The sequence below is a fragment of the Melanerpes formicivorus genome, unplaced genomic scaffold, assembly GCF_026170545.1.
Source record: "Melanerpes formicivorus ecotype bairdi unplaced genomic scaffold, bMelFor1.0.p_v2 SCAF_207, whole genome shotgun sequence".
NCBI lineage: Eukaryota > Metazoa > Chordata > Aves > Piciformes > Picidae > Melanerpes > Melanerpes formicivorus.
The window spans coordinates 243,658-268,957 of record NW_027142559.1 but is presented as its reverse complement, the minus strand read 5'-3'; the positions used below and the strand labels follow the sequence as shown (position 1 = coordinate 268,957).

At 44.8% G+C, this 25,300-nt stretch overlaps 1 protein-coding gene across 1 annotated transcript in view; it reads left to right on the top strand.

Annotated features, from left to right (window-relative positions):
- The first annotated feature begins 1,112 nt into the window (after nt 1-1,112).
- SNX10 (sorting nexin 10) overlaps nt 1,113-25,300 on the top strand; it is a 46,439-nt gene continuing 22,251 nt past the window's right edge. Inside the window, exons 1-2 of the mRNA XM_068169647.1 lie at nt 1,113-1,168; nt 20,433-20,489. Coding sequence (XP_068025748.1) covers nt 20,466-20,489 — 24 coding nt within the window. The 5' untranslated portion in view covers nt 1,113-1,168; nt 20,433-20,465. The remainder of the gene's footprint in view (nt 1,169-20,432; nt 20,490-25,300) is intronic.

Here is a 25,300-nt window from a genome sequence, read left to right as displayed (position 1 = left end):
TATCCAGCCCTATTGATGCAAGCTTTCCTATAGAACTTTTCTTCCTATTCATGGAGGAGAGTTATTCACATGTTCCTTCTGCTGCATACCACAATCAGTCTGATGTCTTTCAGTCTCCAGTTTCCTGAAATATAACTGCACACCATATCTGTGGTAATTCAGTAGAACACTGAAGTGGGACAGAACAGCAATAACAAAAAGGTCTGGAAAAGGAATGAAGAATTGAAATCCTACAAATAAGAAGTTTGGCAGTTTGAACAGACCTTGTCCAAAAGAAACATTTGTTCCCTGTTTTAATTGTTTTAATGAACTCTAATCCTTCCATGCTCATTAGTGGATATCTACCAAGGCACTTTTCGTTCCTCTTAAAACCGTTTTAGCGTACAAGAACAGCCTCAGCAGCTTCATCTGCAGAAAACAAGCATCCTCACAGATAAATGATTGCTTGCTAAGCTCCTTTTCAGAAGCTAGATTCCAAAATCTAGGAACCTAACATTCCAGAGATGTGGCATAACATTGCCTTACTATTTCCAAGACTCTCTAAGCATTAGCACACAATGTTCATTCTGTATTCCAAATCTTCCTCCTGGATCTTTAACATCTACAATCAAAGATGTGATGTAGGTAAAACAAATTGGGGAGAGGGAAGTAAGAAAACAAGATTACTGACATGTTGATTTCCTGATAAATCAAGTAAAGCTGAATATAAACTTTCAGGAATAATACTAATTAATTAATTAATTGGATTTATCGATCTCAATATTCCTCCCCCCCCCTTTTTTTTTTGCTGTTGTTGTTTTGTTTCATCCTTAGCTAAAAGACTCCCAAAATAGCTCTTTTTGATGAAAACCATTCTCTTCATCTCCGGGCGTCCAGAGGACAGAGAACACAGGGCTCGAAAATTAAACAGCCTCCAGGAAACCCTCTGGGCCCTCAGACTGAGCTCGAGGTGCCTTGCTCAACCCACTCGGCTCCCTGCCGGGCCCGCTCCCTTCTCTCCCGGCAGCAGCCGCTCTTTCTCCCCGGGCCGCTATCGGCTCCTCCAGCTAGGCGGTGGGCAGGGCGGGGGAGCGCGGCGCCGCCCGCTGCTGCTGACGCACCGCTCTCTGCCGGCCTACCGGAGCGGCGGCCGCGGCGGCGCTGGGGCTGTGCGCGGCGGCGGCGAGCGGTGAGCGGGGCGGTGGTGGGTCGGTGTCGGTGTCGGTGTCAGTGTCAGCCCCTCCTGTGGGTGCTGGCCCTGCCGCAGAAGCGGTCGCATCAGCGGCCGCGGCGGGGCTACAGATGCCGCGGCGGAGCCCCCCGGGTGGCACTGCTGGAGCTGTGTGTATTGCAGCCGCCGGCGCGGCGGGGTGGGGTGGGTATAGAGCCCTGTTCTGCGGTCCCCAGGTGATGGTGGGGTGTTGCTTTAGATCGTCAGGATAACCTAGGGCTTAGGCAACGGCTTGGAGAGCCCCGGAACCGGCAGCCAACCTGGGTCGCCGAGTTGCCGACCGCGGCAGTGCTCGGTTCCTCCCTCCCTTCTAAAGGGTGTTTGTGTCCCTGGCCTTTGAAATGGGGCTCCGCCGTGATTTACAGCGCCGAGTGAATGCTCTTAGCAGCTATTAAGGCCAGGCAGTGAGAAACTCCGGGTTCAATAATTATTAATCTTGCTTTGAGGCACCACGCTTTGTTTTGCTGAAGCGAGGCCATCACCTTTGGCAGCTTCATATGGATGTACAAAAGCCCTAGATGTATGGGCATTACATTATTATGTATAGATGTTATATAAGCATACATATTGTTGTGTATACTAATAGATAAGTATATAATGTATATCATACAATGTGCATAATGACGTGATTTTGTGTTGAACACATCACATTTTTGTAGTTCAAGAGACTGCCTAAAATTCTGTGTGATACTTAATTTAAGCAGCCTGAACATTTGTAGATCTGTGTGAAGAAAGCCTCTGGCAGCACACTATGCAGTTAAACTCAGACAGTTTATACACCAAAGGAAGTCCCCAGTGACTTGAGTTGCTGGGTTTGCCTTGGGCTGAATACTGGAGTTTGGCACAGAGGCACATGGGCCACTGCCTCTGTTCTTCCTTGAGGTGCCAGTTGTTAGCTGGTTGGTTTGCACCCTCTGGCTTTGTCAGAGACACACAGTCGCCGTCACATCAGCGTGACAGACAGAGGGTTCTAGCCCCTTCAAGGATGTGGCAATTTTAGGTCAATATTGCCTAATCCTGCTAAGCAGTGATGAAAAGGTAAAGGCAGACGGAGGTGAGGAGCCAGGCCACTGCGGATCAGGGTCTGGCCGGCTTCGGTGTGTTTGAAGCTCACACCTGGCATGTGCCCACATCACCCATTGCCCGAGAAAACGAGTGGCTTCAGACTTCATTGCCCGCTCTGCTTCTCACTGTGACAGGAAATAGCTCGAGTAACGAGGACAGTCTTCCTATTCCTGCTGAGGAAAACTGAAACTAAAAGTAATTCAGGGCAGGGCATTCCTGTGTGATGCAAAAATGGACTTCCCTTAGAAAGATGAAAATACCCATGTTTTCTTTCTGTGGAAGATAATACCTACCTCAGATAATGCCTACCTCAGCCTGGGCTATTACTTGAAATCCAGAAATCTGTTACTTTATATTGAAACTAAGGAGTTTTTAACCTTTTAGTGAATTTCAGTTTAAAGACCCTGCTTTGGTACTCCATGCTTGTATTCATATACACCCTTTGAAGTGTTATCGTTATTTTAGATAGCTTTGGTTTAAAATGTTATTTGCAAAATATTTTAGGGGTTTGTTTGTTGGTTTTCAGGAGTAAAGCGTTCTGAAAATATTAACTAAGCCACTAGCTACCTTGTGTAGTACTAATGCTACAGTGTAATTAGCAGACAGTAGCACCTAGAATCCTCATCCAGTTAATTGTGTTCCATGAGAGGAGCTGTGCAAACAGAGGCAAAAAAAAAAAAAAGCAGTCTTTGGTCCCAGAGGACCTATGAAGTAGAAAGCAGGACACTATTTGTGAACATAGGCAAACCCAGCATTTTAATTCAGGTAGCTCCAAATGTTCATACCAGTGGCAAATCCGTTATAGATGCATTGATAATTATGGTTCCTCTTTCATTCTGGTCTCTATAGTTTAACTGCGGTTTGAGGTTGTCAGCTGAGCTAGTGGAATTCAGGATTTGTGCTTCTGTACCATTACAAACCAGCTGTTGTCAGCTTGCAGATGTTCTTCTGTAAAATTAGTCATTTTTTGATAGAATCTGCTGCAGTAGTTTTTATATTTGAATACAATTTATTTGAATAATGGATGGGGGGTTTGGTTTGCTTTAGTTTGGTTTATTTCTTTTTTTCCCTTTCAAGAAATGTTTATTGTACAATCAATCAGGGATAGCCCAGTGGAAAGTGGGAGTAGCATCAGAACACTGCGTTTCGCTGAATATTGCCTAGATCCTAGCTCAACAAACTTGCAGTTTTGTTTTTCCTTTGTTCCCTGCCATGCCAGCAGAACTGGGTAAACATTGCCTTTACTCTTAGATGCCTCTCCCTTTCATCTTTTAATAACACTTGAGAATTGTTTTCAGCTATGCTTTTCTGCCTTAACTCAACATGAGCTCTCAATGTGCACTTGCAGCCCGCAAAGCCAATCAGATCCTGGGCTGCATCAGGAGAAGTGTGGCTAGCAGGTCAAGGGAGGTGATCCTCCCCCTCTACTCAGCCCTGGTGAGACCCCACCTGGAGTACTGTGTCCAGTTCTGGAGCCCCTATTACAAGAGGGATATGGAGGTGCTGGAACGTGTCCAGAGAAGGGCCACAAGGATGATCAGAGGGCTGGAGCACCTCTCCTATGAGGACAGACTGAAGGAGTTGGGGCTGTTCAGTCTGCAGAAGAGAAGGCTCCGAGGTGACCTAATTGTGGCCTTCCAGTATCTGAAGGGAGCCTACAGGAAGGCTGGGGAGGGACTTCTCAGGATCTCAGCTAGTGATAGGACTAGGGGGAATGGAATGAAGCTGGAGGTGGGGAGATTCAGGCTAGATGTGAGGAGGAGGTTCTTCACCATGAGAGTGGTGAAACCCTGGAATGGGTTGTCCAGGGAGGTGGTTGAGGTCCCGTCCCTGGAGGTGTTTAAGAGCAGGCTGGATGAGGCTCTGGGCAGCCTGATCTAGTGTAGGGTGTCCCTGCCCATGGCAGGGGGGTTGGAACTAGATGATCCTTGTGGTCCCTTCCAACCCTGAATGAAATTATGAAACTATGAAACTCCTAAGGAACAGCTGTTCTGAAAGGAGAACCTTTCACCAGCCCGGCTGTACCTGCTTAAGCTACCTCTGTGGTCAGTGCACGTCCACAGTGCTGTGATGCTTTTAGAGTAGATACAGCACACTGGTCAGGTGTGAGTGGTGCCCTGCTGTGCTGCAGAGACTGAGCGTCCTGGGATTCCCTTTCCCAAGCACAGTGCTGCACAAAGCAAAAACCACTGGGAATTTGGGTCAAACTGAGTAATTCTCAGGCATAAGAGGAGGTGGAGCATTAATTCTAGCCAGGAGCTGGTAAACATCCTGTGATGTGGCTCTTTGGGTGAACTGCTACCATCTAGCTAGGAGTGGTGATAGGGCTGATGTCAGGTAGTGGTGCTTTTACTAGATGAGGACCAGAATATAGCAAGGGTGAAAGCTACATAGCTAGACATTTTTACAGAGCTCACACTGCTGCTGCACATGACTCTTACAAAATGGCCTTTCTCACCCAGAAAAGGTCATGGCAGTCATAATCTTGAAGTTTCTCACATCCAACAGTTCCTAGTTAAGCAACCCTAGAGCACCTCTCTTTGATGCATCCCTCCTGTACAGCAGCATTGCCTTTGGCCCAAGTGCCTGCTGGTATGAAGTGCACGTGCTTCAGCATGGTGTTGCCTCTGCCTGCCCTTCCGCTGGTCCTCTGACCCTATGGAGTGAAAGATGCTGTCAAGGGTATCAGTAGAGAAGTTGGGCTCTTCTGACTGTAAAAGGATTAATGAGTCTTGCAGCCCCATTTTAACCAATTTTTGTTCTGTACTTTTCCTAATCACCTCTGGCAGGCTGATTGAAAACAAAACAAAACACAACCAAGAAAACAAACAACACCCCCCCCCAAAAAAAAAACCCCAAACAACTAACAAATTAACATCAAAACCTACACCATAGTAAATCCCAAAGCCTGTGAGCACTTGCTCCACAGCATGGACTGCTGGAGTTGTTTCTTGCCTCCTGGGAGTAGGTAGGATAGCACAGGTGACAAGTTCAGTGTATATCTCTGCAGTGTGTCACGTGTATCTTATTTCCATGCATGTGTTACGTAGTATGATTAAGCTTTTGGCTTTTGCAAGCAGAAAACTAAAAGAGCTAATTAAATTAGGATATTGTGATTTTCTCTTTCTTCTGGTTAAGTGTTTTGCACATTTTTATTTTCTCAAAAAAAAAAAAAAAAAGAAGTCACCAACATTTTCTTCTTCTGATACTAACAATTCTAAGAGGAAAAAAACATCCACATGGCCTTCAGAAATTTCCTGGCAAGATAACTCTTTGGAAAGAGAAGCAAATCATCCTAGAGTTGCTCTTTGATTACAGGGAACTACATGCACAAGTCTGGTGCATAGTGTTTTGGCTCTAGACCTCTGTGATTGTAGTATTCCTTCCTAAAACTCAGTACAGCTTGGGCATGGGTTGGTTGCCTGCATGTGGATGACCAGTGCCTTTCAAGAGGGCTGGACATCACTATGATGAGGTTGGCATCATGACGTATCACCTGCAATTGATGCACCTTCCCTGTGAGCACCAGCTGAAGAGTAAGGAGGACAGTACTGCGATTGAGAGATGGAGACAAAGCTTGATGCAAGCAAAGTGTCTACTTTATTGTACAAAGTCTTTTCTTTATATAGGCTAACATAATCAAAAGCAACTAGTGATTGGTAATTAGATGTGTCCGTTCGACAGTTACAGACTCATGATTGGCTGCCGAGAAAATGCCAGGGAACACACATCCCTTGTCAAGGCACAGAGAGGTGTTAGACAAAAGAGAAACGATCACACATCTTTTATCTAAGTTCAGAGAGAAGACAAAAGACTCTCTTGCAATGTTTACCAGCTCTTATTCTCCGGTCGTTGTGTGGCTTCCCTGAGTCACAACGGTCGTTGGTAATCAGCTAAATGCTTTTTTCTCTCTACATAATTGCAGTTTTTCCCAAGGTCTGTGGCCCACAAGAGCTAAAACATTTCCTTCTATCAGCTGAGCATTGCTTGAGGTTCTGCTCCCTAAATTCAGTGCATCAGGACAGCTTGTGAGCATCCACAAACACAGAGTGTTTCTGTTCAGGTATCTGTTCACATTCCTGCAGGGTAGGGAGATTGAATGAAATGTAATCTAATAGTGTGACTACAAACAGTCCTGCATTTTCCACCATATTCCTTCAGTGATCCCCTTTAGAGTTGGAGAACCTCAAAGTAGTATTTATCTTCTTGAGGTCTGATTTGTGATGTCTTACAGATTCCTTAAATGCTCTCAGGGCTTCTGGTCCCAGAAACCAGTTTTTCTTTTGACTTCATTGGACATGTTATATACATGCTGCCTCACTGGTGCTACAGCAAGAGTCATTTCAGAGTGTCTCCTGGTACCACAGAGAAATTCATCCATAAACCTGAGCACTGCAAAAACCCTTACATCTCACCAGCAACCTGTGGGCCTGGCCCCAAAAGAAGGACTTGATGAGTTTGGAAAGAGTTTCCCTTTGCTCCAGCATCTTCATGTTCCTGACTTTATGGTTGCCACAGAGTATGCAGGATGCAGAGTGATGGGCTTCATTTGTTTAAGAACACATAAATGAATGAATGATGATTTTACAGATATTCTCTCTGGTAACTCTTGTGCATGAAAAGGGAGTACAATCTGCTTGCCATGCAAGAAATTAGTGTTTCTGGGTATTTAAAGGATTTGTGACTTAAGAAAATTACCACTACTCCCTTCTGTGCCAGAGCTGTCCAGGAAGGTAAGCTCACTTACAGGTACTCCACGCCTCAAAGCAAAACAGATGTTTTGTTGCAGCTGCAAAGCATCTATTTTACTATGGAGTTGTCAGTGAGTCATATACCCTGACCCCTGTGTGTGCATGGGTGCTGCCAACACACCCTTAAAGTTCAAGTTCCTGCCCCTCCTTTCCCTCAGGGAAGCCCTAACTGTTACACACACGGAGTAAGGTGGGTGAGCAACAGTCACCGGGCTATAACTTTGTGCCTGTCTAATAGTCTCGTTGTTTTAATTGCATAGTGGTGAGGTGTGGTGTTAAATTAGTCATAACTTCGATACCCATTGTAATGTGATCTTCAGCGGTCTTCCCAGAGGGGAAGGCATTGATTTCCCAAGAGTGGTGTGCCTTTTCCCAGAAGAAATGAACTTCTGTTAATGAGGCATGAAAAGGCCAGGTGATAAGTGAAGTACTGGGGAGTGTTTACAGGGAGAAGTGAAATCGCTGCTAGTCTTGGGCACCGGAGGACATTTTGCTAATGCCAGAGCCCATGACGCGCTGGACGTTCACATGTGTAAACAGTCCTATCAGTGTCATTGCAATCATACTTGCTTTGAGAACAGCTAAAAATAATAGCCTTGCCTCTCATGTTGTGGAGGAACACATCCTAAAAATAGCCTCACGTCTCTTCAGACATATGAGATGATGAGACCAGCGTTTAACTGCCTGGGATGCCACTTGGTCTGCTCCCTAAAAAAAAATCTATGACTCTGTAGCATTCGTTAGGGCTGTTTACAGTGAGCACTGATTGTAGTATTGCTGTTTGGCATTGAATCATCAAGGCTGTTGGGGAGATAGGAAGGCAAAGCACTCATTCCAGATGAGATAAAATCCCTCATCTCACCCCTTCCAGGCAGATGAAGATGGGTTTTGCTGTGAAGATGATGGGGAAGGCAGCAAGATGGCTTCAGCAGCCCCTCAACCTCTCAGACTGTAAACTGTGTCTGTGCACTGAGAGCCAAAACTTGGAGAGGATTTAGAGCTAAAATGTCCCTTATCTTTTATGAAGAGCTGTTTGAAACAAATGCTTGTGCAGAAAGGAAGCTTTACTAGTCTACTCACCTGCAGGGAAGTTTTATGACTGCGATTTCACTGGTCACAGGTAGATGTGGAGATCTGTTTAATCAGCTGGCCAGAAAAACAAAGAAGTTTACACTAGCTGTGTAGCCCAAGGCTAAATCTTAAGGTAGGGATGCAAGATCCTCTTTCAACTGAGGTCTTTTTGGTGAGCTTTTCACAGCAGGGATTTAATGCAAACCTTGCTAAGTTCATAGTTCAGGTCACCTTGCAAAGAAAGCATCTTGTCTTTCTCACGAATACCCTTCAATGCATGCCCTAAACCTTGTAACTAATGCCAGATAACTGTGTAGAGCATTTGGAGTTGTGTGGGCTGTCTTTAAGAAAAAGATAAAGGCAGCTTTCCAGCTTTAGTGTACCTTCAGGTTTTGCCTTTTTTTTGCCACTACATATTTAAATAGAAGATCTAAAAAAAATTAATATGCTATAGTATAGCATATGTGCCTCAGCACTTGTTTTCTTCCAGTAGTGATTCTTCCATATTCTCCAGAGCTACAGATCTCTTTGTCCAAGGCAAGATTAAATATGTTCTATTAGGGTAACAAGTCTGTTTGGAAAAAATATGGCTTTGGGATGTGCAGCCTCTGAAATATGCTTCAAGTAGGCTTCTAATCTCCTGTACCAAGTATCATCTCTTCTTACATTACTGTCTTGTCTATCCTCTTGTATCATGACAGCAACAAGCATTAGTATGTTTCTGAGCCCTGCAGAATGACTTTGACCAAATGAGGATCACTAGAGCTTCTATCATTCTAACCTTGGCTGGTAATTGACTTGTCCTAGGCATATGAAATATAAGTCTGTTAGCAGTGTGGAAAATGATATTTGAGTTTGATGGATGTGATTACCCCTTCATGGGATTTCCAGTAAAGCTTACTTCCAAGGAGCGCTGTCTTTTCCCCTTAAGCTCAGCTAAACTAGAGAACTTTCAGAACTTGAATAGGCTTATCCTCTCTTTAATAATGCTGTGATCTTTAGCAGTCAGTTAAATAGCTAGCTCTTAGAGTTGCAGAAGTTGTGTTGCTTTTAGGCTAGATGACAGACATTCTCCTTTCTGTTCTACTGGTAGATCACTAAAATATGCTGTGAAGGACAGCACCATTCCAAATATGTAAAGCATTTGCCTGTATATGTGCTGCAGGATTTGAAGTTCTCACCCATAAAGCAGTATCTGTTGCCAGCAATGGTTATTTCTCTTTCTGTTGTCCATAGCAGTCCAATTCCATCAGTTTTGCAGAAAAGTTACTGGCAGTGACCAAGCAGGCTGGATGCTTGCAGTAAGGCTTTTCATATGGGCTCCCAATTGCAGGGCATGTATGTAACTGGTACTTTCTGTTCCCACCTTATCTGGGTGGCTCATTTTGCCAAGTTGCCTTGACTACAGTTTTGTTCCAAGATGCCTGTGTATCCCTGGACTGAAAAGCTCTTGTCCCTGCAGCATCACTGTGTCTGCAAAATGGCAGAGCTGGGGAGGGTATCTTGATGGTTGGCAGGTCCAAGCAGCCATATGACAGACATTAATTACATATTTGCCTGTAGGGCCACAAAGTAGGGTTTTAATTATGTTCCTATATGGGTTGTCCGGGGAGGTGGTCGAGGCCCCGTCCCTGGAGATGTTTAAGCCCAGGCTGGACGAGGCTCTGGGCAGCCTGATCTACTGTGGGGTGTCCCTGCCCATGGCAGGGGGGTTGGAACTAGATGATCCTTGTGGTCCTTTCCAACCCTGAATGATACTATGATATAATACCTAGGTTTCAACTGGTTTATCTGAAGGTAGGATTACATAAATTGATGCTTGATCTGGTTTAAGACTGGATTGTGCTTTTTTTTTTTTTTGCCTGGAAGAAATATATTTAAGTGAACCTGAAAAAAAGCCTTACTTAAACACCCCAAACTTAAACCAGTTTCATCTCAGTCCATTGTTTTTCCATAAGCCTGTAGTAAGAGCCTGAACTGACCAAGTTTAAAATCAATTTAACTTTGTGCATTCTGCTCATTTAGGCAACACCTGCTTCATGATTGAGAGGTCTTTCTCCTGATGAAGGCAGAAAAAGTCCTTCAGACCTCTTGAATTTACTGTTGGAAAAAATATCACATGGGTTTAGGTACCACACAAAGCAAGCTGTGGGTTGTATTTGCCCTGCAAGCATAGAGTTGTCTACCTTTGCTTCTCTTGTTGCTTGACCTCCACCACCACCATTTTTACACCCATCCCAGAGCCAGGGGCAAGACCCTCACCAGCCAAGATAACCACACAGAAGAGCTCAGCCCCAGTAAGGAGGCACAGACAGCACCCGTGGATGATACTGGATTGGTCATCAACTCTCTTCCTACCTAACCGGGGGGCCACCAGGCCCCCCGGCCTTTGTTGTCACCACCACCATCACCCAGTGTACACCACAGGGACTGGACTCACCAGTGATGAGAGGAGGATCCCTCAGCCCAGATGGGCTCAGCTTAGAGCTTCTGCCTTTCTTGGGGGAGATTAAAAAGGGGAGTGGGTGGGGAGGGCCAAGTGGCCACACCTGGGGTGGGAGGAGACTGCAACAGAGCCCAGGTGCTCTGGGATTTGAGGGGAAAAAGGGGGGAAATGGGACAGATGAGGGACTTTTATGGTGTCAGGTAATGATAGGACTAGGGGGAATGGAAAAAAAAACTAGAAATGGGTAGATTCAGATTGGATGTCAGGAAGAAGCTCTTCACCATGAGGGTGGTGAGACACTGGAACAGGTTGCCCAGGGAGGTGGTAGAAGCCTCATCACTGGAGGTTTTTAAGGCCAGGCTGGATGTGGCTCTGAGCAACCAGATCTAATGTGAGGCATCCCTGCCCATGGCAGGGGGTTGGAACTAGATGCTCCTTGAGGTCCCTTCCAACCCTAACAATTCTATGGTTCTATGAACTCAGAAGAGCCAAGAAACTCAACAGTTTGAATGGACTTAATCAAAATGCTTGGTAAGCATGCTGTATTGACTATTTCCAATTGTTTTGAGCTGCAGTTGCAGAGAAAGCACAGTATCAATCTTTAGGATATTATTACTAAATTGCCAATTTGGTTTTGATTGTATCTGTGCTGTCTTTCCCAGCCAGCTCTCCAGATGCACATCATGACATGGGGAATTCTGATTCTTTAGTTATGGGCAAGACTATTGCTTCTGCTTCACTTTCTTCTCTCATGACAAGACTAAGCACTGGCACTTCCTAGATGGGACCAGGTGATGTGTCACAAAACTAACTGTTTTGGTAGGATAAGGAAATCTGCAGTGGAAAGGAAGCCAAGCTGAGAAGATGCAGTGCTGTGTAACAGCAATTCACCTGGCAGAGAAAAAAAAATTACCATACATTAGAAGTGTTTAAAATGTGCCAAACCCCCGAGAAATTTCTGGCACATGAGATTCAGAATCTTCCAGGGGGTGAGTCAGGAAGAAAAGGTCAGGTGATGTCAGCATTTGCATTTGAGAGGCTGAGAAAAGAGTGTTGCAAGAAGCCTGCACAACCATTTGCTGATGTTTTTCATCTGCTTACTCGGCAGGAAAGACATAGCTGCCATCAGCCCCTTCTCTCCCTGTGATAAGTAAAAACTTAGTTATGACAGAGACATACTTTGAGGAAGATAATATTTTTTTCAGGGCAACTTAATTTGTTTTAATGCCATGAAATATTCCTGGAGGAAACGGGATGTTGAAAGAAAAATATGCGTTCTCTGAACCCAAAGTCTTCTTCAGAAGCAGTGTTTAAGATTTTTGTTGGGATTTTAATCAGTGTTTTGAGATGCTGATACTTCAGTCTCTAAAAATCCCTTTGTTTTGGCTTGTAAAAGTAGCAGCTGTCTGTTGCCTAGTTTGTAACTGGCATTGTATAAAAATATCCAGAGGTGGCTTGTCTGCCAGTGGGTGATTTTGTATTGCTGGTTCTTGTTGGTGTATCTAATAAAATGTGTGTATCAAGAAAAGTGTGGCCAGCAGGTCTAGGGAGGGTCTTCTCCCCTTCTACTCTGCCCTGGTGAGACCACACCTGGAATACTCTGTCCAGTTTTGGGCTCCCCAGTTCAAGAGGGACAGAGACCTGCTGGAGTGACTCCAGCAGAGAGCTATGAGGATGATTAGGGGACTTGAGCACCTCCCCTATGAAGAGAGACTAAGAAACCTGGGGCTCTTTAGTCTTGAGAAGAGAAGACTGAGAGGGAATCTCATCAATGTCTATTAATATCTGAGGGGTGGGTGTCAAGTGGAGGGGGGCAAGCTCTTTTCAGTGGTGTGCAATAAGACAAGGAACAACAGGTACAAGCTTGAACATAGAAGATTTCACCTCAACATGAGGAGAAACGTCTTTACAGTGAGGGTGACAGAGTACTGGAACAGGCTGCCCAGAGAGGTTGTGGAATCTCCATCTCTGGAGACTTTCAAAACCCACCTGGATTCATTCCTGTGTGGACTACCCTGGGTGATCCTTCTTTGGCAGGGGGGTTGGACTCGATGATCTCTGGAGGTCCATTCCAACCTCTAATGTACTGTGAGACTGTGATACTGTGATGGTTTGTGTGTGCATAATGCTGATGGTTTGTGTGTGCACAACACCTAGGTCTTCACTCACCACTTTTGTAACCAAACAGAAGTTGGACGTGGAACGTACTTGGGTACTGTGTGACCAAGTGGCTCTAACTGGGAAATTAGGTGCTGCTTCCCCTTTGTTTTCAAGCGCAGTTTTATTGCCCTGGGCATCCCCTATTTGTACCACTACCAGTAAGAAATCTGGTGCCTGTCCAGGGTTTTCCATGTTGAGTATGGCTGTAGTTGAAAGAAAACTGAGCTTTCCCATATTGCCAAGCTTGCTGCTGCTTCTGAAATTGATCTCTTCTAGCTCAAGGGATCTCAAAAGATCTCTGGAGCAAACACACTTACTGGGACTTTGCCTTGGAGGTTACCAGTACTTCCCTTCAAAGACTGCCCTCATCTCTTTGTTTGCCTTCTGAAAATGCCCTAGCAACAAAACCTTCAGTTGTTTACGCCACAGAATTATTTAGCATAGTTTAAGCTACTTATTACGTACTGTAATATTTGGAAGGCAGCAAAGGCAGGCTCACATGGCAGACCAGCTTGGCAGAACACAGGAGCAGGAGCTGCAGGATAATTCAGAGTGGTTTCCAGGTTGTCTGCAGAAGCTGTGGCACACATCAGCCCTGAGTAATGACTAATGATCATGATGAAGGCTGGCACATATCCTGTTCTCCCAGTGTCTTGACCCACAGTTACCATTCTCTAGCCATTGCCTAAAACCCCATTCTGCCAGTGTTAGCCTTAAGGATATTTTTGTAGTGGGGAAAACCACACAGTAACAGTTGCTCTGGGATAAGCAACCCGCTGACTTTCAGTCAATCTGAATCTACCATCAGACATCCAATCTGAATTTACCCATTTCTAGTATTGCTTCATTCCCCCTAGTCCCATCACTACCTGGCACCCTAAAAAGTCCCTCCCCAGCTTTCTTGTAGGCCCCCTTAAGGTACTGGAAGGCCACAATAAATCATAGAATCAACAAGGTTGGAAAAGACCTCAAAGATCATCAAGTCCAACCTGTCACCCAAGACCTCATGACTACTAGACCATGGCACCAAGTGCCACGTCCAATCCCCTGCAGGAAATCCTGTAGGAAAACAGGAGTTAATTAAGCATCTTGACAGCAGCAATTGGAAATTGGAGTTTTCAAGTGCAGATGGCAAGATATGGTTGTTGTCAGTGTGTTTTACATAGAGCTGTGGTTGGAGGGCAGGCCTGTGAATCCTGTTGGCAATTTGGAAAGCTCTTGTGCTTTTCAAAGTGGGGAATGTAAATGAAGTCCTTTGGTTGACCATATGCCTGCAATTTGAGACTGGAAAAAAAAACCAAATCTACAAAAACAAACCCAAAGTAAACCCAAGGAGAGTGAAGAAACATCCAGTGTTCTCTCCTACTGTGAACAGATTTCTCAGTGCTTCTTCCTTGTTTATCTGTAGGTGTTCAGAGGTTCCACGGAGTGTGAGTCATGCTGCTGTCCAGCAGCGTGGTACGAGGTTGCTGCAATTCAAAGCATGGTACAATACCAGTGGAACTGGAAATCTGTGACCTGCACCTGACATAACAATCCCTGTCGTGTTTTTGTTTGGGAAGGGAGAAGGAAATTTGTATCTTTGATTAGCCCTTTGATGGTCACGTTCCTCTGGAGGGAATGAAAAGGGCTTGCTTTATTGTCAAATTGACTAAATGAGTTGTCTTGATACGACAGGTCTCCATAGCCAGGAGGATTTTGTATCACAAAGATATGGCTGGTTGGGGAAAAGCTACAACACCGTGTTTAAAGAGGAACTGTCTTGTACTTAGTGGCCATAAAGAAGCATTTAGCAACCAATGGAGTGAAATCATAGAATTGTTAGGGTAGGAAAGGACCTCAAGGAGCATCTAGTTCTAACTCTCAGCCATGAACAGGGACACCTCACGCTAGATCTGGTTGCTCAGAGCCACATCCAGCCTCCAGGGATGGGGCTTCTACCACCTCCCTGGGCAACGTGTTCCAGTGTCTCACCACTCTCATGGTGAAGTACTTCTTCCGAACATCCAATCTGAATCTACCCACTTCTAGTTTTGCTCTATTCCCCCTAGTCCTGTCACAACCTGACACCCTAAAAAAATCCCTTCCCAGCTTTCTTGTAGCCCCCCTTAAGATACTGGAAGGCCACGATAAATCCTGTAGGAAAACAGGAGTTAACTAAGCATCTTGCCAGCAGCAACTGGAAATTGGAGTTTAGAAGTGCAGATGGCAGTAAGTGATTTTTGTCAGAGTTGTGGTTGGAGGGCAGGCCTGTGAATCCTGTTGGTGATTTGGAAAGCTCCTGTGCTTTTAAAAGCAGTTTAGGCAGTCTGCTTGTTTCCTGCTCAGCAACAAAGCGATTCTGCTGCTACTGTCATATGACTCTGATGAAACAAGTACCTTCAGCCTGGAAAGAGATGGATTCACTCAAGGGATACTTCATCTTGTTGACTTTGCTAAGTGGTCTGCAGACACCTGAGTGCTGTGCAGAGTTTAGATGGAAATGCTGATATATTTCATACAATTTTCACTTCTGGCAGGCAGACACTTATGTGGTTTGCTGAGGGAAGGTGAGGTGAATAGTCAGCAGGGGAGAGGATGCTCTGTGACCTGCACAATTTAGAGTTTCCAGTATGAGTCACTGTGTAAGTCACTACAGGACACGATGGACCTTTCCATTCACATATACAGTATGGCTGGTCTTGTGATTTCAGGCAGTTTTGTTCCATAAACTTAAGTTGGCATTGCTTTCTCCCATTTCTTATCCTTTCATTTGAAACCTAAGGTAATATTTTATTCCATGCTTCTGACAAGCTGTGAGTTAGCATTAAGTGAGGATTTAGCTCCTCCATTTCCTTCTCCTCCTTTACAACAGCAGTGGCACAGACATCTCAGGTCCTCTGCTCTGTGCAGGTATTGTAAGTAGATATACTTTCCCCAGCAGTGACTCTTCCTGCCAGTGACTGACCTTTCAGAATTAGTCCAGAATCTGAGCCTTCTGCAAATACAATAAAGGCTACCGCCAAAAAGCTGCATTATCCTATCACAAATGTTTCTGTGATTCTGTGATTAGGATATCAGGTAGTGATAGGACTAGGGGGAATGGAATGAAGCTGGAGGTGGGGAGATTCAGGCTGGATGTGAGGAGGAAATTCTTCACTGTGAGAGTGGTGAAGCCCTGGAATGGGTTATCCAGGGAGGTGGTTGGGGCCCCATCCCTGGAGGTGTTTAAGAGCAGGCTGGATGAGGCTCTGGCCAGCCTGATGTAGTGTGAGGTGTCCCTGCCCATGGCAGGGGGATTGGAACTAGATGATGCTTGTGGTCCCTTCCAACTCTGACTGATTCTATGATTCTGGAACACTTGTCTTTCAGGAATGCAATGTGGCTGAGTGCACGCAGCCATGTTGTGTGATAGTGAATTCCAGGTATGGATGTGCAGCTGAACTTTCTCCAGGCTGTAGATTTAACATTTTTATGACTACTTTTTTTACTGACTGGTAAGGTGGTAAGCAAAATGTAAAATGAAGGAAGTACCCTCAAGTACTTAGAGATTTAGTTGTGATCTCTTTCACTCTCTCTCTCTCTGTCTGTGACATTGAGGCCCTGAACGGAAGTTCATTTGATACTGATGAGGAGAACAACCTTGAAAGTGCAGCTGTGGACTTTGCTTGTGATTGGATAAGACTTTCAATCATTGCCAAGGTCTAAAAATAAATTGCTCCCCCCTATAAAAGCGTAAAGGTGGTCATGTAGTTAGACGTTTAGAAATAATCAAAGGTAGGTAGATGAATAATTCTTGAGCCAAATATCAACGTTTATTGTTTGCAGGGAAATACTGGCCATGTGGAATGTGTGAGCACTCCCAGAACAGCCTAGAACATTGCAAAAGCCACTGCAAACACTGCTGCTAGTGAGGTGGAGAGGAGAGCCTTTGTGCTGTTCTGGAGCCCCTATTACACAAGAAGGATCTGAATGTGCTGGAGCGTGTCCAGAGAAGGGCCACGAGGATGAGCAGAGGGCTGGAGCTCCTCTCCTATGAGGACAGACTGAGGGAGTTGGGGCTGTTCAGTCTGGAGAAGAGAAGACTCCAAGGAGACCTAATTGTGGCCTTCCAGTATCTGAAGGGGACCTACAAGAAAACTGGGGAGGAACTTTTGAGGGTGTCAGGTAGTGATAGGACTAGGGGGAATGGAAAAAAAATAGAAATGAGTAGATTCAGATTGGATATTAGGAAGAAGTTCTTCACCATGAGGGTGGTGACACGCTGGAACAGGTTGCCCAGGGAGGTTGTAGGAGCCTCATCCCTGGAGGTTTTGAAGGCCAGGCTGGATGTGGCTCTGAGCAACCAGATCTCGTGTGAGGTGCCCCTGCCCATGGCAGGGGGGTTGGAACTAGATGCTCCTTGAGGTCCCTTCCAACCCTAACAATTCTATGATTCTGTGATTCTCATAGCAAGGGGTCATGGTTTTTGTGTGGTACTGCTTGAGTTTTCATCTTTCAATTCAGTCAGTGTAGGAGAGAAGTTAATTCCTCCTTTGAGAGCAATCCATTTACATGCTAAAAGGGTATTCCCTTAGTAATATTAAATAATCTGTTTTAATTTAGGTATAAAAAGATCAAATCGATTCTAAAATAGGAAATAGAATACTCAGTAGCGTTTATCTCTTAAGAAGAGCACTGCAGTTTAACTATTATCCCTAAGAAGGGCACTGCAGTACTTGGCTTTGGCATTTTTTCCCCCTTGATTTTTCTTTGTGGTTTTTGTGCTTTTGAGGCTACAGAAAGTATGGCAAGTTGTCCACTGTAATTCTTTGCTTTTGAGTGGTGGTCGTTGGCAGTTGTGGAGTTGTTTCTGGGTGGCCTCATTGGTTGTGGAGTTAAGAACTGTCAAAAATACATACCGCAAGGAGCAGGTGTTATACTGAGTATGTGATACGAATCAGAAACTAGATCAGAAGCAGAAAAAACCCTTACTCAAAGCAATGTTGGTTTCCCCCTCGCCCCCCCAGTCACAGCAGAAAGCATTTTTATCAGGACTGCAGATCTGCTACTGCCTTTTTTGATTATTTCTTCCCCCCAGCACTGGTTAATTTCTCTGTCAGTGGAATTTTTTGTGTGTGTGTGTGAGAGAGAGAGAGTGAAAACACCAGCAACCGTAGATTTATCATCTGAAGGCTGCTTCTCTCCACCACAAGTATTTTTGGTAGGGCCTTTCTGAAGATAAAAAAAGGCATCTTCTCAAGCAGACACTTGAACTGTTCTGCTCCACTGGATTTTACTTGTGTTCAAGAAGGCCCCAAGCAGATGTTGTGCTAGCCCACAGAATACTGCATTCAGTGTGTCTGCCAGTGGATGCAGTGTGGCTGGGGCAATCTTGAGCTTGCAGAAGTCAGTGGAAAAGGCATCTTGGGTAGGCTTGTGTTCCCATATTTACTTTTTTTTTTCCTTCTCTCATTACTTGATGAAAAAGTGATGTGTTTTAAATATTTTATGAAGGCTTTTGGCGCTGAAATATTCATTTTAGTGATGAAATATTTAGAGTTTTGAGGGCTGTTTGGAGTTTAAACTGCTTTCTAACCTGCACCAGCACATAACACAGGCATTAAAAAACACAGATGATAAAATGAAACGTGTTATTTCAGCCATGTCATTCACTAACAGTGTCAGGAACGAGATATTTTGGGTTTGCATAATTTCTTACTTAGATCAGTTAAGAGGCAGGAGAGAAAGAGGCTGCAGGATCTGATAGAATGAAGATATGTAACTGAACAAAATCATAATATATATATAGATGCTGAATTGCCATTTGTTTAAAAACCCCACAACACATCCAACCAGATCAGAAAGGGGAAAAAATCCCCCAAAACTATTTAGGCTACAGCTGCACCCAGTGGAGAAAGATAGCAGACAGAATCCTCTTCTGCACAGTGTTTTCTGTGGTGTGGGTTTGTGTCCTCCTGAGAGGTAAAAGCCATTTATCTTTGCCAGAATGAAAGCTCCTAACAATCATCTGCATTAACAGCAGTTACAACTGATAAGCCCAGTTCTTGCCCCTCGCCACCTCGCAGGAGCTGCTTGGGCTCCTGAGCCTATGGAGTATCTGAGTGCTTTTCTCCACCTTGAGCCTGCAGGATAGGTGCCAGTTAGACATAACAATGTGGAGTAAAAAGAGAAGGTTTACTGGGAGTAGGTTTTCAATATTCCTCTGTGCTTTTATCAGCTCTATCCCAGCCACAGAGGAAAAATGTTGGCCTTGTCTCTGTGGAGGCAGGAACCTTACCGAAGACACCGTTTAGGATGCCTGAAGCCTCCTGTGTGGACATTTCTGTTTGGAGACAGAGTATCCTGTTTTGATGTAACTGATTCCACAGGAATTTTACAGAGAGGTGTTTGTTCCAAAATAATCTCCTGGCCAAAGAGATCCCTGTGCTTATCTTTGTGCTCTATGTTATTAAAGTATGTGGAGCTGTAATTAGAAAGTTAGGTGTGTTTGTAAGAGGCAATGGGCAGAGGTGAAATGCCATGAATCCTTACCTGGGCTTGAGCTAAATATATAACTTTATGACAACAAGTGTGGCTCCAAGCTCTGTGTTGCTAAACCTTAGCAGACCACCTCCAAGAACATAGCTGTTTGTCTTCCCTACTCATATGAGTGCATTTGCAGCTGGCTGAGAATGGTTGCTGGTGCTGCAAATTCACCTTTCCCAGTGCAAGGTACCCAGAGGGATGCATGGAGGATTTTGCCCTGCTCAAGTGGCTCAAGTGGCATCCATCCTGACCATGACAGTAGTGTAGGGAGTTGTCCTCCTGGAGTGAAGGAGTCATCCTGCTTGGGTCCTCTCAGTTTGGAGAGAGGAGGCTAGCTGGCTTTTAGCAGCTGAGGGGACAGTAGGATTTTTTTGTAGCTGGAGGTCCATGTGGTAGCTGGTGGTGGCTGGAGGCCATGTGGGAGAGGTAAAAGAGGAAAAGCAAATTGCAAATCCTTTTCCAAGGCAATTGTTTTTAGGCAGGCAGTGTGTCTGTAAGACAAGAAGTGAGTAAAGCTGTCCTGCTCTTTCTGTGTGGGTACCTGTTCTGAGCAAACCAGCTGGTTTATCAGACTGCAGGGGTAGTTAAAAATGTATTGAGACTTCCAGTGAAAGAGCAGATTTAAAACATGTTAATGTCTTTTAAAATTATTTGGTCTAATTATATGCTCCCTTACCTGGAGGTTTTAAAATCACAGATGCCATGAAATTTAGCCTGAGTTTTAGCTAGGCTGCGCGATCCGAACAGTTTGTTTCTCCACATACCTCAGAGAAACAGCTTTTGATTCTGCTGGCTCAGATGTTTTAGTGACCCTAGACCTCAGCTGCAGTCACACAGCTTGGGTGCCTAGAAGCAAGGCACAGGTGGCGTTGCCATGGGTGTGTTTGTGCACTGGGGATGCTGACTGTGCAGAGCTCTTGAGAGGTGGGTGCGAGGACGAGCCCTGGGACTGCTGGGGGAGCAAGGAAGAACAGCACTGACTCTCAGAGACAGACAAGCATCACTGGACTGTCATGTACAACAGATATCCACAGAAGGAGGCTAATTCAGTGCTTTTAAAAAACATTTAATTCCTAGATGTAGTTAATGCAGATGTGTTTTCTGTTATATATGGCACCAAGTCTTGCTCTTTCTGTCATCTGCTAATGTCTAGAAGAAGTGACAGTGACCTTCAAATAACTAAATGTCAATCTGATGTATTCTCTTTTATTTTTTTCCCCAGGTTGATATTTTATTTTAATACAAACCAGGGAAGATGACACCAAAACATGAAAAACAAGTAAGTAACCTCTATGCTTTTATAAAGAAGGATTCTAGTTTGGGGGTTGTAGGTTGAATTTCATTATGGTTCACCTGGACCAGGAAAGATTTGGCTTTATTCTTCGTGCTTTTAATTGCCAGGCTACAGCATATTCTGGAGTGTTGCTGTGCCAGATTGCCCTGTTAAAGTTTGATGGAAGAATCAAATATTCATTGTATCAGAGAGATGGAGAATGAGTGACTGTGCATAAGGGGCTCAGAGAGAAGGGCACAAGGGCAAGAGAGAAGGACTTGGATTTCAGTGTTCTTTCCATCAGTCTTAAGGTATTTTGTAGGCTGTAAGAGTTGGAGCTGGGTCTGAATGCTGATTACTCTGATTCTTCTGGCCCATGCCACACTTCCCATGCCTACTTTTCTCTGTCCCAGGGAAGACTGAAAGTTTCAACAGATTCTTGTATCTCAGATGTTAATTAACCTCTTATCAACCTCACTACTCAGCACATGAGAAGATGCCACACTTCGAGTGTGAAAAGCCCCATGGCCCTTGTGGTTGAGCATTTTGCTAATAGGCAACTTGATGGGAAACTGTTCTTCTCAGAATCTGTGGAAAATGAGTCTTTAAGGGGCTATTGACTAATCAGATGTGTAAAAGTGGCACCGTGGAGCATGAGGTTATCACCTGATATGGTGCTGAGCACAGAGATTTGAATTAAAATGGAGCTGGAATGATTAATGCAAATGATCATCCAATGTGAGATTATTTTTATTCCTCCTCCCTGTGATAGATCTCTTTTTTCCCCCACACTAAAAATAGATGGTTCCATGTCAGATTTTCTGTTTTCCTAATAGGAAAATATTAAAAAGATACTTCTCAGAAACAGTTTTTGTGATCAAATTGTCTATAGTAGAGCTTCTGGCTCGTCCTAGTCTCTGAGCAATCCATTGCATTGTGCAGAAATGTGTCCAGAGAAGGGCAATGAGGCTGGTCAGAGGCCTCGAGCACAAGCCCTACGAGGAGAGGCTGAGGGAGCTGGGGTTGTTTAGCCTGGAGAAGAGGAGGCTCAGGGGAGACCTTATGGCTCTCTACAACTACCTGAAGGGTTGTTGTAGCCAGGAGGGGTTTGGTCTTTTCTCCAAGGCTACCAGCACCAGAACAAGAGGACACAGTCTCAAGCTGCATCAGGGGAAGTTTAGGCTGGAGGTGAGGAGAAAGTTCTTCACTGAGAGAGTTGTTAGCCATTGGAATGTGCTGCCCAGGGAGGTGGTGGAGTCACCATCCCTGGAGGTGTTCAAGAGGAGATTGGACGTGGCACTTGGTGCCATGGTTTAGTCATGAGGTCTGTGATGACAGGTTGGACTTGATGATCTTTGAGGTCTCTTCCAACCTTGTTGATTCTGTGAGGATGGGCCAAAGGAAGGAAAAAAACCTCAAAAAACAAAAAGGGACCAGAAGAATGAGAGCAACTCTTCCATTTACTTCAGCTGCTTTTATGGTGTACTTTTGGTTTTGAGGCAAATCCAAATGGGAATGTTTCAGTTTTCAGTGCTTGTGTGTACACGACCTCCAGTGCTCCCCTTTTCCTCTGCTGTCAGCATTCATGTTCTTCACATAGGATCGTAACCATGAGGGAGTAGGTGTAAGCCAGGCTTGGGGGTGACTTTGGCCATTTTGTCATTTATGTTTGACCCTAACCACTTGGCACTGCTCCAGGCCTGGAGGACAGAGTAGGAAAACGCCACCAGTGTCATGGCTGAACTGGCTTTTTAAAGCCAGGAATAAAAGACACATCCAGCCAGAAAAGCTGCTCTGCTAATTCCTGCTTGTTAAAGCAGTTGTGATTATTTTTGTGGGAGATAGGAAGTTTTGCATGAATGTTGCATTAAGGGTAAGATCTCAAGAGTTTGCCTGTCTCAAGGGTCCAGGACTCTTGCTGGGACTATTTGGTAAAATTAGCATTTGCTTCTCTTTGAGGTACTCCCAGTAAGGACCCAAGTTCAGAAAGTTAAATCAGTATTTCAGTGTTCCTAAGGTTGGAAGAGACCTCAAAGATCATCGAGTCCAACCTGTCACCACAGACCTCATGACTAGAGTAGATAGGACACTACTGCCCGCTGCAGGCTTGAACTCATGACCTTCACATTAAGGATCTGATGCGCTACCAACTGAGCCATTAAATGGTTTATATGTTCAAAGCAACAGATAACAACAGGTTTGTGACTGGCAGTGATAAAGGCACTATCTGCAAGATGATCTCGGGTCAGCTGCTGCAGCTGGTGGGGGTGTCGCTACTGGCCATGCTGCATCATCCTCACTAGCCCTGGTGAGATGTCCCTCTTGTGGGTTTGATCCCTCAGCCCAGGTTGTCCCTGCCTTCTAGGTGAAGTTTAGCATGATTTGGGAGGGAAGTTGAGTAACATAATCATACATGTTAAGCATGTACTTAATTTTCCTCATTAGATATTAAGAGGTGTGAACTTTTTATATAAAAATTACAGTTAATTAAGCAAAGGTCTTTGCTCAGGCACCCCAGCCCTCAGAATCTGCTTTGAATTTAGGTGCTTTTGTTATTTGAACCCCGTTTCATCAGTTTTAGCCAAAACCAGGCCATCTTATCTTCATAAGACTTCCTCCTTCAGCTCTTTGGCAGGCCAGCTTTGCAGGTCTTCATTTAACAGAATCACCTGCTGATTGTAAATGGCCTGGATCCCAAAACATGCTCAATCAGCTTGCCTTTCTGTCCCACTGCAGGGTGGGTGCTTTTCCCACAGTGAGGATATTTGTGCCAGCATGGCTGCTGGGATCCATATCAAAGCTGTAGCACTAGCGCTCTGGATAGGAAATGTTTTTGCTTATGAATTTAGCAGTTGCCAGGGAGGAGGAATAAATGGAGATACTGCTTTTTGTTTTTCTTTTTTATCCCCAGTTGCTTTTTGTTGAGTATATATACACTGGACCAGTACAGGTGAGGAGGCAATCTGCTGGAGAGCATCTCTGTGAAGAAGGACCTGGGAGTCCTGGTGGATAGCAAGTTCTGCATGGGACAGCAATGTGCCCTGGTGGCCAAGAGGACCAGTGGGATCCTGGGGTGCATTAAGAGGAGTGTGTTCAGCAGATCGAGGGAGGTTCTCCTCCCCCTCTACCCTGCCCTATTCTGTGTCCAGTTTCAGTCTCCCCAATTCAGGGGGGACAGGAATCTACTTGAGAGAGTCTGATGGAGGGCTATGAGGGCGAGTAAGGGATTGGAGCACTGCCCTGTGAGGAGAGGCTGAGAGACCTGGGGCTGTTTAGTCTGGAGAAGAGAAGACTGAGAGGGGATTTAATAAATGTTTATAAATATTTGAGGTTGGGTGGCAAGAGGGAGGGGACAGGCTCTGCTCAGTTGCACCCTGTGATAGGACAAGGGGCAATGGGTATAAACTACAGCACAGGAGGTTCCACCTCAACATGAGGAGGAACTTTTTCATTGTGAGGGTCACAGAACACTGGAACAGGCTCCCCAGAGAGGCTGTGGAGTCTCCTTCTCTGGAGACTTTGAAGACTCATCTGGATGCATTCTTGTGTGAACTGTGCTAGATTCTATGGCCCTGCTCTGGCAGGGGGGTTGGACTTGATGATCTCCAGACGTCCCTTCCAACTCTTCACATCCTGTGATCCTGTGATCCTATATTGCTCCTTGCGCAATCTTGGACACTTTGAACTGTCTGCACATAAGTTCTGGTTTTGAGATAATTGTTGCACTTAAGCATTACAGGACATCCATAGTTTTTGAATGCATGTATTGTGCTCCTCGGTTGAAAAAAAACCACACCCATGAACCAACCTAAACTAAAGAGAAAGTATATAGAATGTGACATAATAGCTAGATCTGCAGTTCTGGAAAAAAGCAGAACTGGCTGGGAGGGGAAGAAGACTTCTTGAAAAGGATTGCAGCTGATGGAAGTGAAAAGTTCCTGAAACCTTGGCTCCTATTGGGCTCTGCTTCATGGGTTGTATGGCTGGGCTGCGATGCAGTCTTGTGACAAAAGATGAAGTTAGTTTTCACGTGAGTTGTGGGAGGAAGAAGTCAGCCACACTTGCCCCAGGTGAACAGTGCAGTTTTTAAAGGTAGACATGACTATGGACTCTATCCTAATTTTTATAGCAAGGTGAAGAGGGAAAGGAGTATATACAGAGGAGAAAGGCAACTGTTACCCTAAACTGTTGTAATGTGGTGACTGTGACTGGTGAGTTCAAGATGGACTGAGCATACAACAGCAGTCTCCCGGAGGAATATCCTGCCACCTAACTCTTCTTGAACCCTAACATAGTCTGTATATGAATATCTCTATCTATCTATCTATCTATCTATCTATCTATCTATCTATCTATCTATCTATCTATCTATCTATCTATCTCCTTTATAAGCCTACATTTGTAGGCATAAGCACCACTTCTGTCAGAAGTCTTCTGTCTTCAGTCTTCTGAGAGAATCGTTAGGCATTGGAATGGGCTGCCCAGGGAGGTGGTGGAGTCACCATCCTTGGAGGTGTTCAAGAGGGGAATGGATGTGGCACTTGGTGCCATGGTTTAGTCATGAGGTCTGTGGTGATGGTTTGGACTTGATGATCTCTTCCTACCTTGGTGATTCTGTGATTTGTCTGCATCTATACCAGGCAGTTACGGCTGCTTTGATTAAATCAGTGTTGCCCCAGTGGTGTCTTTTATCCTGGAGGAAGTTTAAAGGTCAAAGATAGTCTGGGTGTGCAATGCCACTGTTTCAGAGCAGCAGAAACTATAACAAGAATTGGGAAAAACACTTCCTGGATTCAAGTTGGGTTTTGTAGGGGAAG